Raw genomic sequence first — 17,238 nt, 5'->3', positions numbered from 1 at the left:
ACTAAATTAAATAAAGTTACTTGTTGACGACATGAGGTTTTGTGATGAAACTGACGACAAGCATTATGTATTCATCATGTACAAATTGAGAGTCATAGCGGGAATTTCCCTTTCTTGGGTATGTGGGTGTGTGTGTGTGGACAGTATGTTTTGCTGTTTGTGTTGGAGACGCTGGACAAATAACAGCAGCTGTGAGTCTGTAAGGCATGTCTGGTCTGGTCAAGCCAAATCCTGCCCAGTGAGAGAGTTCATGTTCAGGACTAAAGCTGAATGCTATACACCCCACCGACACCCCCTCCACCCCCTCCAATCAGCATTCATATATCGTGCTCTGGAATCAGACCCTGTCCCTCGTACTGTAGGAATGTGTATGGAGCAGAAGTCAGCCGCTCTGATCTTAAATCAGACACTCTCCTCCTCCAGCAGGCTCTGAAACATGAGGCCCTGCAGAAACAGCTCTGGCATTTCTGCAACTATTTAACCCTCACTGTGACACACAGACTGAGAGAGCTAGATTGAAATACTGATTTCATAACAAAATCTAGCATGGCAAAATTTATATTTCAGTAAGTGTGTTTTGTGCCAGTAAAAACATTAGCATAAATACAAACTAACATGAATAAGAAAAAGTAAGAATAATTTCTTGTTTTCAGTAAAGTTATTGATATGTTGGTTAGAAGAACACCGTTCAAGAACACAAGTTTGGTTTCGTCGTGTGTTTCATGTGTTCATTTTGTCCACACAGTGTGAGCTTCAGCTGATAAAAATCGGCCAATTTAGAAGAAGAACTGGAATCGTTTATAAATTTCATGTTTGGTTCATCCCTACTGATTAGCCAAACTAGACACTGAATGCTAACTAAACGTACTGGACTTCTTAACTTCTTCAAAGAAAAAAGTTACGCCACTACACTCTGACAGTGTGTGGACATTAAATTACAATATTTTGTTTATTTGTTTATTTGTGTTTATTCCAACATTAGTGTTTTTTGAACAAATAAATACTTACTGCCCAGATAAATGGCTTTACATTCCGTGTTCTCAAATTTCATAGATCACAGGACTGTAAATGGCTTTCTAAACTGCTAATCTTTCAAAAATCAGGACATGTGCAGTGTGATGCATTTGTCCATATTGCATGTGCAGCCTTCAGTGGAGGTTTTAGAGCGTGTGGTGTGACAGATTTTAGATTTAGCTGGGCTCTGGCCAAATCATTAGCATTCAGATGGCTCTGTCCCCTCCGGTGTCTTTGCCCAGCATTCACCTAACCAGGCCCCTCACACACATGGGCAGAATGAGAACGATGCCAGTAGTCCTGTAGGCAAACACATGCAATTTCAAATCACTGCTGTTCACCTAATGGCCTGTCTTAGCTCAGACTACATTATTTAGTAACTGAACTATGGGGCTTATACATTCTATCTCATACATTATTAGTAGCGCTCTTTGTGCCACACAGGCGCGTGCGTACACACACACACACACACACACACACACACACACGCACACACACACACACACATATATATACAGAAAAGAGCTCAACCCACTTGAAGAATGTGTTTACATAACCTGTTTTGACTTAATCACTGATCACTGTAGCTGTCAGTCCTAGTGTTCACTACTTTCCCTGGCTAGCATTTAGGGCCAACCGATATGAAATGTTTGTGAAATTCCGATATCTGATAATATCAGCCAACAATATTTTATGTGATCAAAAAATGAAACACATTCCAGGAGTTTAGTTAAACAATATTTGTATGCCTTATGTGCAAGATTTCTACTGATGCCAATAAATCACAATGTGCAGAACCTTAATATTGGCAAATTTTATCAGCCATACGATGTACCAGTCGGACCTTAATAGAATCGTGCTGTTTTTTTTATGGGCTTTAAGTACAGTGAGAGTGAAGACAATAATGAGTTTACTATGCAGCCATAATGAAGTGTGCTGGAAGTTTCTGCATCACCATAAAGCATACTGTAAGTCAACAACACAGTCACATGGTGTTGGTTATCATTCTGAATTTAAAAGAAAAAAGTGTCAGAAGAATCAGTATTGGCATCAGTACTTTTTTTTATTTCTTTTCCAAAAGACATATAAAAAAGAAAGACGTATGCCAGTTAGGATTTATATGTGCTAATATTGCATGCATACTTGAACCTCAAATCTGCACAGACTGCGATGATATGTTACACCAGCTACACTTATTTTCAAATGTAGGATGTTAGAACAAAAATTCTATAAGTGATGTGAGCTGGAACCCTCCCATACACTCAGCCACGCACTTGCTCAGTTCCTATTGGCTTCCTCTGCTGTCAGTCAGGACTGAGGGATGGGTGTGGGTGGGGTTTAGTGCTGATGTGTCACATGGATTCTCATGCGGTGGAGCAGAGACCAGAGGAGAGCAGTAGACTCCAGTCAGCAGCAGTCACACACACACACACACACACACACACACACACACACTCTACAGCAGGGCAGCTTGCACTGTACCTCATCTATATGGGCACCCAGCTTCAGGATGTACTTTATGATTACAGCCATGAAAGGTAAGAAAAAAAAACTGATGTTTTGCTGCAGAGAGGATTCATGTTGGAGTAACCTATGCTAGGATGTGTGTGTGTGTGTGTGTGTGTGTGTGTGTGTGTGTGTGTGTGAGAGAGAGAGAGAGAGAGAGAGCGTGATGTGTATGTTTGTGCATGCCAGTGCCAGCGTGAATGTGAGATGAATAGATTATGCTGCTGTCTGTGAGCTGCCTTTGTTCAGACAGTTGTTTATTTGTATTTCGTTTTATTTCAGCCACCGCATTGCTTTTATATTACAGGCTAGATTGTTATATGCTGCTCTTGTACCCTTCCTTTCTGGACATGAGAGAGAGAGAGAGAGAGAGAGAGAGAGAGAGAGAGAGAGAGAGAGAGAGAGAGAGAGAGAGAGAGAGAGAGAGAGAGAGAGAAGGGAGTAAAAAAGACAAATGGAAAGAGGAATAGACAGAAAAGAAAGGGGAGAGTAAGAGAAGACAGAAATGGAGAGAGAGGAGAAAGAGAGACAGAAGAGAGAATGGCATAGAGAGAAGAGAGACAGAACAGATAAAGGAAGAGAGATATGAAGATAGATAGAGAAAGGAAGAGAGAGGAGAGGGTAGAATGGAGAGAGAAATTAAAGAATTCCATCATAGAATAAGATGGCACATGATGTGATGAGGGTGGTAAAGAGGTGTGTGTTACCATGGAAGTGTGTGTGTGTGTGTGTGGTAGAAGGTTATCTAAGTGCGGAGTTATGAACGATGGGCCGTCGACTGCTTTTCGGGCTGAAGCGGGCAGCCATGTTGGATGTTTGGAATGATCCGGGAACATTGCCATGTTGGACGATTTGGGAATGTTGTTCCACTGACCTATTTATGGCTCAGATGGTGGAAGGCAGCTATAGGAACGCTTGCCTGTTTATCCGAACAGCGACTGCGGCTTACTTAATCTCCCCCACCCCCACTCTGAATCACCACACACACACATAAACACCCACATACACACACACAGAGCAAAGCAAAGTCCTGCTGGCAGCTGTCATTATGTATTAGTGATGAAGTGGATGGCAGTGGAAACGCCTTGACATGAATCCTTTAGCTTTCATTTTAAGGGAGAAGACCCCATGTTGTTTCACTGAAGCAATTTATTTATTTATATTTATTCCTGACAGTAATAATTTCGTCATTTTTTCGTGAGTTTGTTTAAGGCTTGAGGTGAATGAGTCCTATCCTTGCTCTCACTGACCTGCTAACATCATTCTGACAGCAGAGGTTAATAAGATAAAGCTTTCCCTCGCGGACATGCCAGGATGGCAAACACACACCCACATACACACACAGCTAATTTGGTCTCAGCTTAAGGTGAAGTTTGAATGTAGCTTATCTCTATGGTGATGGTCTAGTCAATGGAAAAGTCACTGGCCTATTTACAGTGTGAAGCTGATTCTTGTAAAGGCATGCCTCTTTTAAATGCATTCTAACCTGCTATAGCTCAATTATAAGATCATCAAGCCAATTTAATGAACTACAGTAGAGGTTTTCAGTGTAGTACTGTTTTGAGGTTGGACAAAGTCTACAGCCTCAACATTGACAAAATTTCCTATTTAACCTAATGAGCATTGAGATTCCAGGCTAAAATGCCTCATTACCAAGCTGAACTATGCTAATGTAGCTAATTGAAACTAGGCAGGTAGGAAATGAAAATCTATTTGGCACCACACTAACATTAGCTTGATTATACAACAAAGAAACCTCCACCTGATCTAGCCTAACAGGATAGAAACAAAATATACAGAACATGAAGTTCTTGAATTTTGAAGAACACATTCAAAATGTAAGTATTTCAACAAAAACTGTGAGGTGAAAATCAATATTGTTGTGACTCAAATATTGGCATATATAGTACTACTATATAGGATCATGTTAGAGGTTTAAGGACACTTAGGCGTGATTTTTGAACATGTTTGCTGATGTGTTTTGAGAGGGTGTTTGGTCTGCGTGAGTGTGTGCTGCCACAGGGCTACCACAATCCTGAAAGAGAGTGAGAGTGTGCATGTGTGTGTCTTTAAGGAAGAGAGACACTGTTCTGTGTCTTGTACTTCCTATAAAGAAGGCGCTTCAGCACTTTCAAACCACACTGTTTCAAATGGAGGAAGTGTGTATGACAGCATGAGTGTGTGTGTGTGTGGGTATGTTTGTGTGCGTGCGTGCGTGCGTGCGTGCGTTTGCATGTGCACATCCTGGCAGTTGTGTCTATAAGTGGCGATCAACGTCCATCATCAACAGAGCCTTTATTTACTTTCGTCACCACGTTGTCACGTAGCAGTGGCCACTCAGAGAGACTGATAATGCAGCCTTTCCTTAATTATTATAAATCTTTTTCTTTATTTAAACCAGGCCTTTCATAGACCTATCGAAGCTTCACCCACAAATGTGCTCTTTTGCTCCTACATCGGCCAAAATTTCATTTAACCTAATGGGAAACTAGTGCAATGTTTAGAAAATTGCTGGATATCATTCAGTTTCCAGTTTAAAATGCTATGATAATAAACGGGAATATGTTTGTAGCTTGACCAGACAGCGAAAACCACATCCAATCTATCCAAACATACAAAATAAAAATAATTTGAAATTAACAACACATCTTAAACTTAGGTATTGTGATAAAATCAGAGTTGTTTGCTACAACTTCACATTAGGTTAAATACATTTTTTGCAAATGTTCTGTAAAGCTTGTACAACCCGCAACAGTTGTGGGCAGAGCATGGCAAATTCAGGCAAATTCAGTCCACATCCATATCTGCTACTGCAAGTCTGACTTTGATTTCTTTCATTTCTCTTTGCAAAGCAACCTATAAATCTCCGCCAGTTCAAACTAGGGCTGCACAATAAATATATTGGTTGTTAATTATTATTGTAGTATTGGCCTTTGCAGTACTAATAGATGGCTGCGGTTTCCACATTGCCCCTAAGAAGAACATGCTTTTTGATTCACTGTAAGCATCCTGATTAGTCTAAGACATTTAAATGAGTGCTTTGTGGGCATTTTGATAAATTAAGGTATTAAGATGAATTATGTTTTTGGTCAAAAAAGTGCAGGCCAAGCTTTAATTATGTTATATCAAGTGTTCTCCAGCTTTTTTTAGTATGCAAGGCATGCAGCAATCACAATGTATAGCAATGCAATAATATAGTTGCAATTTGATGTTCTGTCCGTATCATGCAGCCCTAATTCAAACATTCTTGAGTGGGTCCTAGTTACACTTCAGGCTCATCTAAAACATTGCGATTTGCAATCAAGGTATAATGTAACACTGGAGTGGTGAATGCAGGCTGTATGACTGAGGCAGCAGCTTTGCGAGTCTGTGCTCTTTGATGTATTAATCCATAATTCAGAGTAGATTATGGTCTCCGGGCTCAGAGTGACTAATTACTGCGGATTGGTTTTACATATCTAATGAGAGAGAGAGAGAGAGAGAGAGGGGAGGACATGAAAGAAAGAAAAAGAGGAGAGAGGGTGAGAAGGAGAAGGCAGATGCAGAGGTAGCAAGAAAGAGATAGATGGAAGGAGAAAGAGAGTAGAGAGGTGCAGAGCAGAGAGAAAAGGAAGGAAAAAGACAGAAAGAGACAGGCAGACATGATAGAAAGAGAGATACAGAGGGAAAAGGCCCCCACTTTTTCTCTGTTCTCTCTTTCTTTCTCTGAAGAGAAAGAGAGATGAGAGAGAAAGAAGGCAGATGCAGAGAGAGCAAGAAAGAGAGTGACAGAGGGAGGGAAAAAAGAGAAAACAGAGAGAGAGTTGCTTTTAGCAAATACAGAATTCTGAACAAGAAGGGATTAACGGCTGCTGTAACGATGAGGGAAATATTCATTCTCAAAATGTAAGGCTCTCTGAAATGTGTGCGAGCAGCAGAGACTGCTGAAAATTGGTTTGTGTATGTGTGTGCATGAGAGGGTGAGAGAGAGAGAGAGCGATGAGAGGCGTTTTACTTTTTCATCCTCTAATGAATATTCCTGGGGGCCACTGGAACGACTGCATCTCTCTCCTCTAAATGGATTTCTCCTCTTCTGCTCTCTCTCTCTCTCTCTGCCTCAGCATTGGGCAGCCTGAGGCCAGAGGGGGAGAGGGGAGTAGCGAATGTACTAGCAGGCCTGTGGGAGGCTAGCTTCAACCTGTACCGCAGAGCCGATTGTGTGATCGGACACTTTCCTTGTTTGCGGATATTGCGCATCTATGCACAAACATAAACCAAAGCAGCTTACGCCTTGAAAAGGGGGGCGAGGCGCCTCAAGCTTGTGCCGATGAATCATTGATGATAGTGCTTAGAGATGATGTCAGACTTGTGGGTTGTTTCATCAGGGCAATTTTTTCTACTTGAATGAATGTCTCCCTCTTTGACCTAGAGAAAGAAAGGCAGACTAACATTACTCTCTATGCCCTTAAAGGGATCCTTCATCAATCAAAGCTAACACTTTTTATGCTAACTATCTCAACACATTGTGTGTCATATTGTGATAAATATGCATTAAAAGTAATATAAAATGTCTTGTCCTTAACCATACACATATGTGGACACTTCTTCTGTGGAGAAAAAATATGTGGAGTTTGTAACACATTTGTTTTGACAGTGCAATAATGAATTCATCTAGCATTGCAGTTAGCATTATGTCGATGATTCATGTTAGCTGGTCGCCACTAGCATTCATGAACTGAAGCCCTGTTAGCATTTATTAGTGGGGGAAATCAGAGAGTCAAATTTCTTAAGATGAAGGCACACCAAGAACCACAGTAGTCTTCTTATTTTCTCTCCATTAAAGGAGTTCAGGTAGCAAGCAGTCAAACTAGTGGTGACAAGTTTGTATAATCCTAATGAAACTTGCCAGCTAGGGTTGCCACATATCCAATCCTGGATTGTCCTGGATTTTGGTTGTCTATCCAGGAAAAAATGAATTGCACTGAATTCCTGGACACACAGAATGTTGCAAACATTTTCATAGCATTTCTTATGAAGTGTAAACTGCTTATTTATGTCCAGTTAAACAAATTTGTTTGTATATTCTCTCTGTGTCTGCGTGGATTTCCTCTGGGTGCTCTGGTTTCCTCCCACAGTCCAAAGACATGCTGTCAGGTGAATTATAGATGCTAAATTGCTCCTAGGTGTGAATGTGTGTGTGAATGTATATGTCTGTGTGTCTGCCCTGTGATGGACTGGTGACCTGTCCAGGGTGTCTCCTGCCCTCCGCCCAGTGAGGGCTGGGATAGGCTCCAGCGCCCCCAGTGACCCAGGAGGATATGCGGGCTAGATAATGTGTGTGTGTGCATGTGTGTTCAGATTAATCTCAGCATGTGTGTGCATGTGTGTTCAGATTACTCTCAGCAGTTGTGGGCACTTGTTTCGAAAAAGTGCACTCTTGGTGATATGTGCAGGCAGAAGATTAAGTTCTGTATCTGAACTGACATCCGTCTACCTTAGACAGCATTGTGAGCAGAAATTTAACAGCACTGAGGTGGCAACTCTAATGCTATCTTTTGATAAATTTGATCAGCCATGTTAGCATTTAGGGGTGAAACCTTTAAACATTTAAGGGTGTTACTTCGAACCCCTGTTTGCCTTTCCCTGCAGAAGCAACCGCTTTCATTCTAAGAAAGAGCAGCTATGTGACTGTCTTTGGAAAAAAAAGTAGTGGGGGGTGCCAAAGGTCAGAATCCCAAGTACACTACAATAATCTTAGTTGTATTAGAGGATACACTGTTTATGAACCAAACCTTTGTACTTAAGCCATAATTAAAGAGCCCTGCTACTTCAATAGGCATTGATAAATGTGTTCAGGACACGGGATGTGTGTTGGCTGTGTGGGTACTGGTAATTATAGAGATTTTCTTACTCTTACAAAATAGTAGTCATTGTATATGAGTTAATTATTACTTAATACCTTAAATGTTTCTTTCGGTTTGTGTCTGGGTGTGTGTGTATGTGTGTGTGGTTCTCTCTTCAGCTCAAATTGAGAGTATCCCCTGTAAGATCTGCGGCGATAAATCGTCAGGAATCCACTATGGCGTTATCACTTGTGAGGGATGTAAGGTAGGAAAAAAACATTCAAACTGTCATAACTATATCTCTAGTAAAAGGCATAAGGTTAATGAAAAACATTTCATTCTGCTAAATCAACTCACTATTTAATGAGTCAAGGCTACATCCTCACAGCAATACACATTTGCTACATCTATACAAGACAAAACTAATTTGGTCTTTATTTTAAGGAGATGTTTCAGTGTAGCTTTATATCTGTGGGATGGTCTAGTCAATGGAAATGTCAATTCCCAATTTATAGCATGCAATTAATTGATGTAAAGGCAGATTTTTTTTTATTGTAACCTGTTATAACTCAATAGTGAGCTCATTTCTACCCACTTTAACAGATTTTACAGTTTACAGACATCTTAGCCTAAGTGGTCATGAGCTGTTCACTTAAACCTCTCTTTCCTTCTCTCTGTCTCTCAGGGATTTTTCCGCCGGAGTCAGCAGGGCGCTGTGTCCTACTCATGCCCTCGTCAGAAGAGCTGTCTGATCGACCGCACCAGCCGAAACCGCTGCCAGCACTGCCGCCTACAGAAGTGCCTGGCAGTGGGCATGTCACGAGACGGTGGGTGCTCTTCTCAACATTGCTGTAGTTGGGGTGGGCAAAATGGCGTTGTTGTTATCGTGATACATTACATCATGACTTGCTTCTCTGAGTGTCCTATCAGTATTGTCAGTATTTCATGAAAAATGAGCAACTGTATCATAAAAAGACAGATTTAGCCCAGTTATAGAAAAAAATGTTAAATGCATTGTGGATGAAAACAAGTAGCTGACCTGGATGTTAGTCTATTTTCCTGTTGTCATATATGTTTGATTTTGAACCTCCTGCTCTTTCTTAAATAGTTTATTTTTGGAAATGTTGAATTAGGAAAAAGTACTGCATTTGTTTTAATGGTGCTTTTTATCCATTCCAACTTACCAAATGTACATATGGTGTAGTGAGAAAATGTCAGGTATAGCGCTGTGCTGTTTCTGGCTATATGCCATATAAGCAGTCACTTAGCCACCAGGGGTCCCCAAATATTTATTTTTAAAAAGTCTTTAGTTTTATTTGTCAAAAAGCACCATGGATTTTTTTGTGTCGTTTTTTTACTCAAGGTTAATTAAGTATTAACTCTTGCTAAGTTCTATTCTTGCATGCTAAAGAATAAGATTGAGGTGGGTGGGGTGTGGGGTGTGGGGCCCCGCGAGTAGGATGTTGCTTACGGCCCCCAAATCAGAAATAGCAGTGATGTTATATTTCTGCCATATCTCCACCCTTAGCTGTAGGCACATGCAAAAGTGTCTTTTTCTTATGCGGACTGAAGATGGTTTTCCGCTTTTCGCTTTCAGTATCAGTTCCAGTATAACTTTCAGCTTTCAGTATCAGTAGTTCTGCACAGTAACTGCTGGGTAAACTGTAATGAAGAGATATCGCATGGACCACTTTCATAATGACTTCTCATTTTGAAAAAGGAGAACTGGAAGCATTGTAGTTATTGAATGGTGTGTGTGTTCCTTCACAGCGGTAAAGTTTGGTCGCATGTCAAAGAAGCAGAGAGACAGCTTATTTGCAGAGGTTCAGAGGCACCGCCAGCAGCAGCAGCAAGAGAAACCAGCAGAGGAACCAGAGGAGGGGCAGGACCCGCCACCCGGAGAGGCGGAGCCACTGACACCCTCTTACGCCCTCTCCACCAATGGGCTCACAGAACTCCCTGATGACCTTGGTGGCTATGTGAATGGCCACACCACGGATGAAGTGAAGGCGGACTCTGCAATTGGTGGATTCTACCTGGACATTCAGCCCTCTCCTGACCAATCAGGTCTAGATATGGATGGCATTAAGCTTGAGCCAGTGTGTGATCTGAGCCCTGAATCTGCCCTAGACCCTTACTGCTGTTATAGCAGTGGAGACACATCACCCACTGATGCCATGAGCGAATTGGGTGAGACACACACACACACACACACACACACACACACACACACACACACTTAAAACAATACAGGCTTAACTGGAAAATTTGAAAGTAAAATACAATGTAGCATGCATCCAAGCTTGAGGATAACATTAGTACACACAAATTCTTACTATGAAGACAAATTATGAAAAATAAGAAAAATAATCTATTATGATCTACTTATATAATGATCTATTTAACTGCAATAAACATATCCACTAAGCAGTGATGGCTGGTTATAATACAATTGTTCACGCTCTATAGCATCACACTGAATCAATGAATCAATGAAACAAGCTGTATAGCTAACTACAGGTCACACTTAAATGTTTTTGAGGTCTACTGTTGCCTAATGCTATAGCAAGCTAACAGAACTATTTCACAGCAGCACTGCGCTTTTTATCAACTGCAACATGAGCAGACCATGACAAAATTTAAAGGAGACCGAGTAAACAAACCTGCATTTTCTTTGCCTGTTCACATTACTAGCATTACTAGTCGCTGTATATTTAATTCGACAAGTCAAACGTAAAGTCTCTGCTGTTTTGCCGTAGTTTAATTTTAAAAACACATGGCATTTAATAGGCTGTTGGGACTTTCTTTCCATTTCTATGTCACAGTAGTGCCTCCCCCTCCACTTGAATAATCATACCCACCAACCTAGCCTTCGCTGTTGTCTCTGCCCTTTTCCAATGCTCTCCACAGTAGTCTCGTTGTGTTCTCTATCTGACCCTGGTTCGAACATATAAGGCCACCACATATGGGATGCATTGCACACCTTTTAAAAATATAAAACCACACAGAGCACACAGAGCCACTTTAAGGGGAGCCTGGCCACTTCTTATTTCTTCCATTATATAAAAAATGACTTTAAATGCTAGAGAGCACCCACAGGTGAGTCCTCAATGAATGGGGGAAAATGGAGCTAAATGGCTAAAAACTAAAAATTTAAACCTGTTTCTAACAATTTTTGTGGACCTCCTTTAATTTTTGATGTATTCTATTAAAAAAATGAAAGAAAACCTACCTTTGTCTTTCTGTTTTTCTACAGTGTTGAAATATTCTATACTCTACTGTGTTCCAAAGAGTGTATTTTTATATATAAAAATGATTACGCATTTACAAACTATGATTTTGCACAAAAGCTCCTAAAGAACCCTTTCATTTTGGACTTGGTTGGGAGCATCCTCTAGCATTTAGAGGACATTGCTGAGTGGCTCCGCAGGAGGAATTCTGCTCACTACACAATACTCTGGAGTACACCCGTGCCGTCACTCTTTGTCAACATGTGGCCCACTCAGCATTTTGCCACTACTACATAAAATGAAAACTCTACATAAGGTTATAGTAAATCATGTGGCTTGAAATTTGCAAAGAGAAAGGCTAAGATAAACAGACAAATGCTAATGGTAAGTGGCCTCAGCTATTGTTACTAGCCTAGTCTTGTTTTTACCTTGTATCTTTAAGCTTGAAAATAGCAAGTTTGTGAAAATATAGTAGCTCTGCTATATGACGCCATATGATCTCACAATGTTGTGGTCCAGTGAAGCCATTTTAATCAGCATATCAGTGACAAACACACCTCCATATGTGTTCTGCCCAGTCACACTCTCCAGTCAGCTAATGAGCGTCTTATCTGAATATAGAATCAACACCCAGGAAAACGACCATTTCTTCACAGATGAGAAAATTCTAAGTTAAAACACACTATACAGAAGCTCAAGCATTTTTTCTCACTCATAACAAAGGGAAATATATTAAACTGAAAAAAATAGTAGAAATATCTATCAAATTTTTACTGAAGGACTCTAAATGTCTGTTACAAGCAACATGTACTGCTGCTATAGCACCACTATTAACATGTCACTAACATATTACTGCAAATCCCATAGAGTGCCTTTTATAAGTTATCATTATTGCAGTAGTGTAAATTGGATAAATACAGGCTTCTTAGGAAGAAATTTAAATTGTTTCTATAAACATTCCCATGTAATGGCATACTCACAGTTTGACTGTATCTGACTCCCAATGTGAGCAAAATTACTATACAATGGCTTCTAGTGTGTCTCAGCCACTCAGATTTCAGAGCTGGACCTTCCTGCCCCAAAACGTACTTACTGCAGACTCTAGAACAACAGAGCCAGGCACCATGGTCTTAAAAACATTAGCCCAAATGGATAATGACTCCAGAGGGCATGTAACCCTGTGTAATAATGTCACACCGCACTTAACATGGAGTCGTAGATTGGTTGCATGAATTTTACAGCTTGCGCTTGATGTAAATCAGCCCTTAGCCCATTCATATTTTTCTTATAACCTTTTGGGGGTGCTATTGTTCTTGGGTCCAAAAATAATTTCTAGTCAGTTATTACCACCAGGTTAAACAATGTATATTCCAAAAATGAAACCTTATTTTGATGCATTTTATACCAGCTGCCCCTGCTGCTAAGAATTTTAGGAAGACTTAGACTTAGAATAGGAGCTTGTGCTGTTCATGAGGTTAAGAAATGTTACAATTGGAAAATATATAATTTTGACAATTCATTGTGAAAACTGACTGTATCTGACTGAATTGTATCATTTCAGTGCGTTTGAAACAGTCCAAGCACTGTTTGACTAATGCTACTGTAGTGAAGTCTATTTAATTTATTACGATAATAAAATTATTTCCCCCAATATTATTGGTTATTGGAATTTTTTAGCTTGGTAAGATCAGTATTAGTATTTGACATTAAATCTTCGAATGGCTCCTGTCCCACATATACACATCTGCACACATACACATAGCCTTTGGTTAGCTTCACAAAATAGAATACTTGTCTCTTGTTTGGGCTAAGAGACAAACTTGTTTGCGCAAAAGCAAGCCATAATATTTACTTACTGGTCTGAATCTGATGGTAACTGCTAACAAGCTCCTTCTCTGAGGGGATGATTGACAACTCAGAGGTTTGCAATAGCAGGGGGCAGTGAACTCAGCTCTACGCCTCATTTAAATGTGTTACCAGTAATTAGTGCCCCTTTACCACAGGCCAATCAGCAATCAACGGGGTGCTCAGCAGGGGAAATCAACCAGTGAAATCCCTTCTGACTAAAACACATGCTCATTATGAACCATAATAATCATTATATTTTACTTCCCTGTGAAAGAGTTCAGGTAGCAAACAGCAAAGCCATGAAAGCAAGAACAAATATAATTATTTTCAGAGTTATTTATAGATTTTTTCTGAATAATTTGAATATTTAATGTGTTAGTTTTATATTCACAGTAGATATTGCAAAACTGCAGCCATTCATTTAAATATAAAACACAGCCTTCGCTCTCTCTTGTTGATTACTCATTGCTGTAATTTTCTACAAACAAAATCAAGATGAGAGTGTGTGTAGTAGAGAGTGTGTTCAGTCCAGCTGTGTGACTGTCTGTGTATTGTGTTCAAAACAGAGCATCTGTCCGTGAACATCTGTAAGTCGCACATGGAGACATGCCAGTATCTGCGAGAGGAGCTGGAGCCCAGCAAATGGCAAACTGTGTTGCATACTGACCTGGAAACATATCAGAAGAAGGTGTGTGTGTGTGTATATGTGATTCCTCTATTCTATAATAATGTCAGTCCACATGCAGTGCAGTGCCTCTGTACTAAAGACATCTGAGAAGTTTATTTAAAGCTATTTACCTTGGCCTTAAGTGTTTATTTTCTAACATTACAGCCTTAAAAAATTGCTAAAAAGGAGTGTTTAGAGTGAGGGCATAGGAGAACCACATTTAGTTCCCTAAACGTTAAATTTATAGAGGGCACTGATCTGTTGCCCAGTATAGGTATCAGGCTGATATCAGCAGAAAATGCTGGATCGTATATCAGACAGAAAAATCCAAACACTGTAACAAATCTGTTTTTTTCAACTGAATGATCAAAAACATTTCCTATTGTTAGTAATTTTAACATAACAGCCTACTTTAAGATGTTCCTTTTAAGTCCTTAAGTCCACCCTTGATTAAGTTATTCTTAAAGTTAAATCAGGTATGCTGGTGTTGGAATTCAGTAAATCCATGCAAAGACTGAGGTGTACTGAGGAACAGGAACCAAACCTGTGTTGTTCTAATTAGCTCACAACAAAGCAAGAACTTTACTGAAAACAAGACATTCTTTGCATTCATTGCTTTTACTGCATTAATTGTATTAACTGTTTAATTGTATTTGTATTATTATAGAGAGTCTTACAAGCAAAATACACTTACTGCCCAGATAAATAGTTTTTAATAATTTTCTTAGTGTAGGATAGTGTAGGGCTTCTGCACAGTATATAATGTATGTGTGCATGCATGTATGTGTCTTTGGTAACCTCTCTTTCTCTCGCTCTCTTAGTCTCAAGAAGAGATGTGGCAGGTGTGTGCAGTTAAAGTGACAGAGGCTGTGCAGTATGTGGTGGAGTTTGCCAAGCGAATTGATGGTTTCATGGAGCTGTGTCAAAATGATCAGATAGTACTGCTCAAAGCAGGTATAAAAACACACACAGAGATACACTTTTCCCCATATATAATTCACAATGACAATTTATATGAATTAATACTCCATCCAGTCAAATTCTAAATGGACCGATGTTCATTATTTTTCAACAAAAATGTTAGTTCTTTATGAGGAAAGGCTATTAGAGTCGAAAATGTCCTGTGTCTTTTGTTCCTCAGGTTCTTTAGAGGTAGTGTTTGTGAGGATGTGCCGGGCCTATGACTTTCAGAACAACACAGTCTATTTTGATGGCAAATATGCAAGTCCAGAAGTCTTCAAGTCCTTAGGTGAGTCCTGTATTATGCCTCTAATGTATACCTCGGGTTACTAGAGACTTTGTTTCCACACCTCTACCTTATCCATTTTTCAGATAAGTGACGAAATCAATTTCTCTTAGATATAGGTGCCCTGTTTTGCTGACGAACCAAGATATGTTCAAATGTTTGGAAAAATGCCCATGCATTTAAAGGTCAAATATTGTTCACTAGAGTTTGTATTTTTCTTACGTGTGTTTTTCTAGGCTGTGATGACCTGATCAGCTCTGTGTTTGAATTTGCTAAGAGCATGAGCTCTCTTCAGTTGACCGAGGATGAGATCGGCCTGTTCTCTGCATTTGTACTCATGTCTTCAGGTGAGACAGAGATGAAGAGAAAAAACACGGAGTGATATCGGAATTCCCCAGTAGCTGAGGCATTGATTCCTCAAGGACAGGGACCCTTTAGTTAGCCTGAGGTTGAGAAACCACTAAATATAATATAAATACAATATAAATATGTCTACTCATCTTACTCAGCTGTCAGCATCTATATAATGGGTTGATTACAAAAACTCCACCTGTACTCTTAGAAACAGTGGTGCCAGAATGGGTCCTTTGCATACTGCCATAAAAGAAGTAATTTTGGTTCCCTAAAAAAAACTTTTAATGGGTTTATAAATAAGATATGTGAGTATGAAGAATCTTTTTAAAGTTTAAAGAGCCTCCACATAATGTCAAGGTACTAGGAAAAATTCTTAAATTGGTAAGAAAAAAATAAAACATTATATTAAATAAACTTTATATTATGTGAAGATTCTTTAAGCTTTTAAATTTTTCTTCACACTTACACATCACTTTGTCAGACATGATTCTTTAGGGAACCTGGAGTGGTTCTTCTGTAGCATCATTCAAGGAACCCTTTGAAACACACTTTTGTTTAAGAGTTTGAAGAAGAATTACACCACTAATATCTGTATCAGTGGACTACACCCATTTGCCCCTCGAAAATCAAATCTATGTTTTCTCACTAGAGAGACTGAAAGGAACACTGGAATTTGTTAATCTGTACAGATGAAATTACAAATCTGTGTAGTGGAATGACCTGTGTGTGTATTTGTGTGTGTGTGTGTGTGTGTGTGTGTGTGTGTGTGTGTGTGTGTGTGTATGTGTTTGTGCGCAGACCGATCCTGGCTTCAGGAGAAAAGCAGAGTGGAGAAACTTCAGCAGAGGATTCAGATGGCCTTGCAGAACCTGCTCCAAAAGAACCAGAGAGAAGAGGGAGTCCTTGCAAAGGTACACATGCAGACACACACAAGCCTAGTCAGGTATACACGGAATTGCCAGTTTATTAGGTATACATACCTTGCACTACTTATACTCACTGGCCATTTTAGCAGGTACACCTACTACTTAATACAGGGCAGCAAAACATCACACACATCACAAGCAGTTCAGTTTTTCTCAGTTGAAAAAAACAAAATACAAGAAAAATGTAGAATATGGGCCCTTTAATTATGTCTTACATTATTCAAAGTGGGAAAATGTAACCTAAATACGCAGAGGTTGCGAACTGGCAGTTTGTCACACTACGTTCAGTGATCAAGCCTCAAGACCAAAAAATGGATGTGCTTGTCTTCTTGGTGAAAGAAAAGGCCTGGAGCATAATTTATCGTAAATAATTGTATTTAAATCACAATCACAGTACACACATATTAGTGTGTGTTGTATCAGGCAAAGCAGCATTGCAGGGGTAGAGGAAAACTAATGCTATAATTGTAAACATATCATGCACACCTTTATGGTTGGTGTGCCTGATAAATTGGCCAATGAGTGTAGGTACAAGTTACAAGTTACAAGGTACCTAATAAACTGGCAACTCTGTTAGTGCGTTCCACTCTGAAGTCAGCTGCCTAACTTGTCACTGCCGTCAAAG

At 39.7% G+C, this 17,238-nt stretch overlaps 1 protein-coding gene across 2 annotated transcripts in view; it reads left to right on the top strand.

The window, feature by feature from the left end:
- The window catches only part of rorab (RAR-related orphan receptor A, paralog b), a 50,779-nt gene that overhangs the window by 30,124 nt on the left and 3,417 nt on the right, over positions 1-17,238 (top strand). The window contains exons 1-9 of one of the 2 annotated variants that reach the window (XM_036586227.1): positions 2,389-2,552; positions 8,522-8,607; positions 9,028-9,169; positions 10,113-10,532; positions 13,987-14,108; positions 14,909-15,041; positions 15,229-15,336; positions 15,570-15,680; positions 16,486-16,598. In XM_036586227.1, coding sequence (XP_036442120.1) covers positions 2,525-2,552; positions 8,522-8,607; positions 9,028-9,169; positions 10,113-10,532; positions 13,987-14,108; positions 14,909-15,041; positions 15,229-15,336; positions 15,570-15,680; positions 16,486-16,598 — 1,263 coding nt within the window. In that variant the 5' untranslated portion in view covers positions 2,389-2,524. Of the gene's footprint in view, positions 1-2,388; positions 2,553-8,521; positions 8,608-9,027; positions 9,170-10,112; positions 10,533-13,986; positions 14,109-14,908; positions 15,042-15,228; positions 15,337-15,569; positions 15,681-16,485; positions 16,599-17,238 lie in introns of those variants that run through there. The other variant, XM_036586225.1, reaches the window with a different exon arrangement.

The sequence above is a fragment of the Colossoma macropomum genome, unplaced genomic scaffold (assembly GCF_904425465.1).
Source record: "Colossoma macropomum unplaced genomic scaffold, Colossoma_macropomum, whole genome shotgun sequence".
Taxonomy (NCBI): domain Eukaryota; kingdom Metazoa; phylum Chordata; class Actinopteri; order Characiformes; family Serrasalmidae; genus Colossoma; species Colossoma macropomum.
Note: the sequence above shows the minus strand (reverse complement) of the source record. Positions and strands in the feature narration are given on the sequence as shown.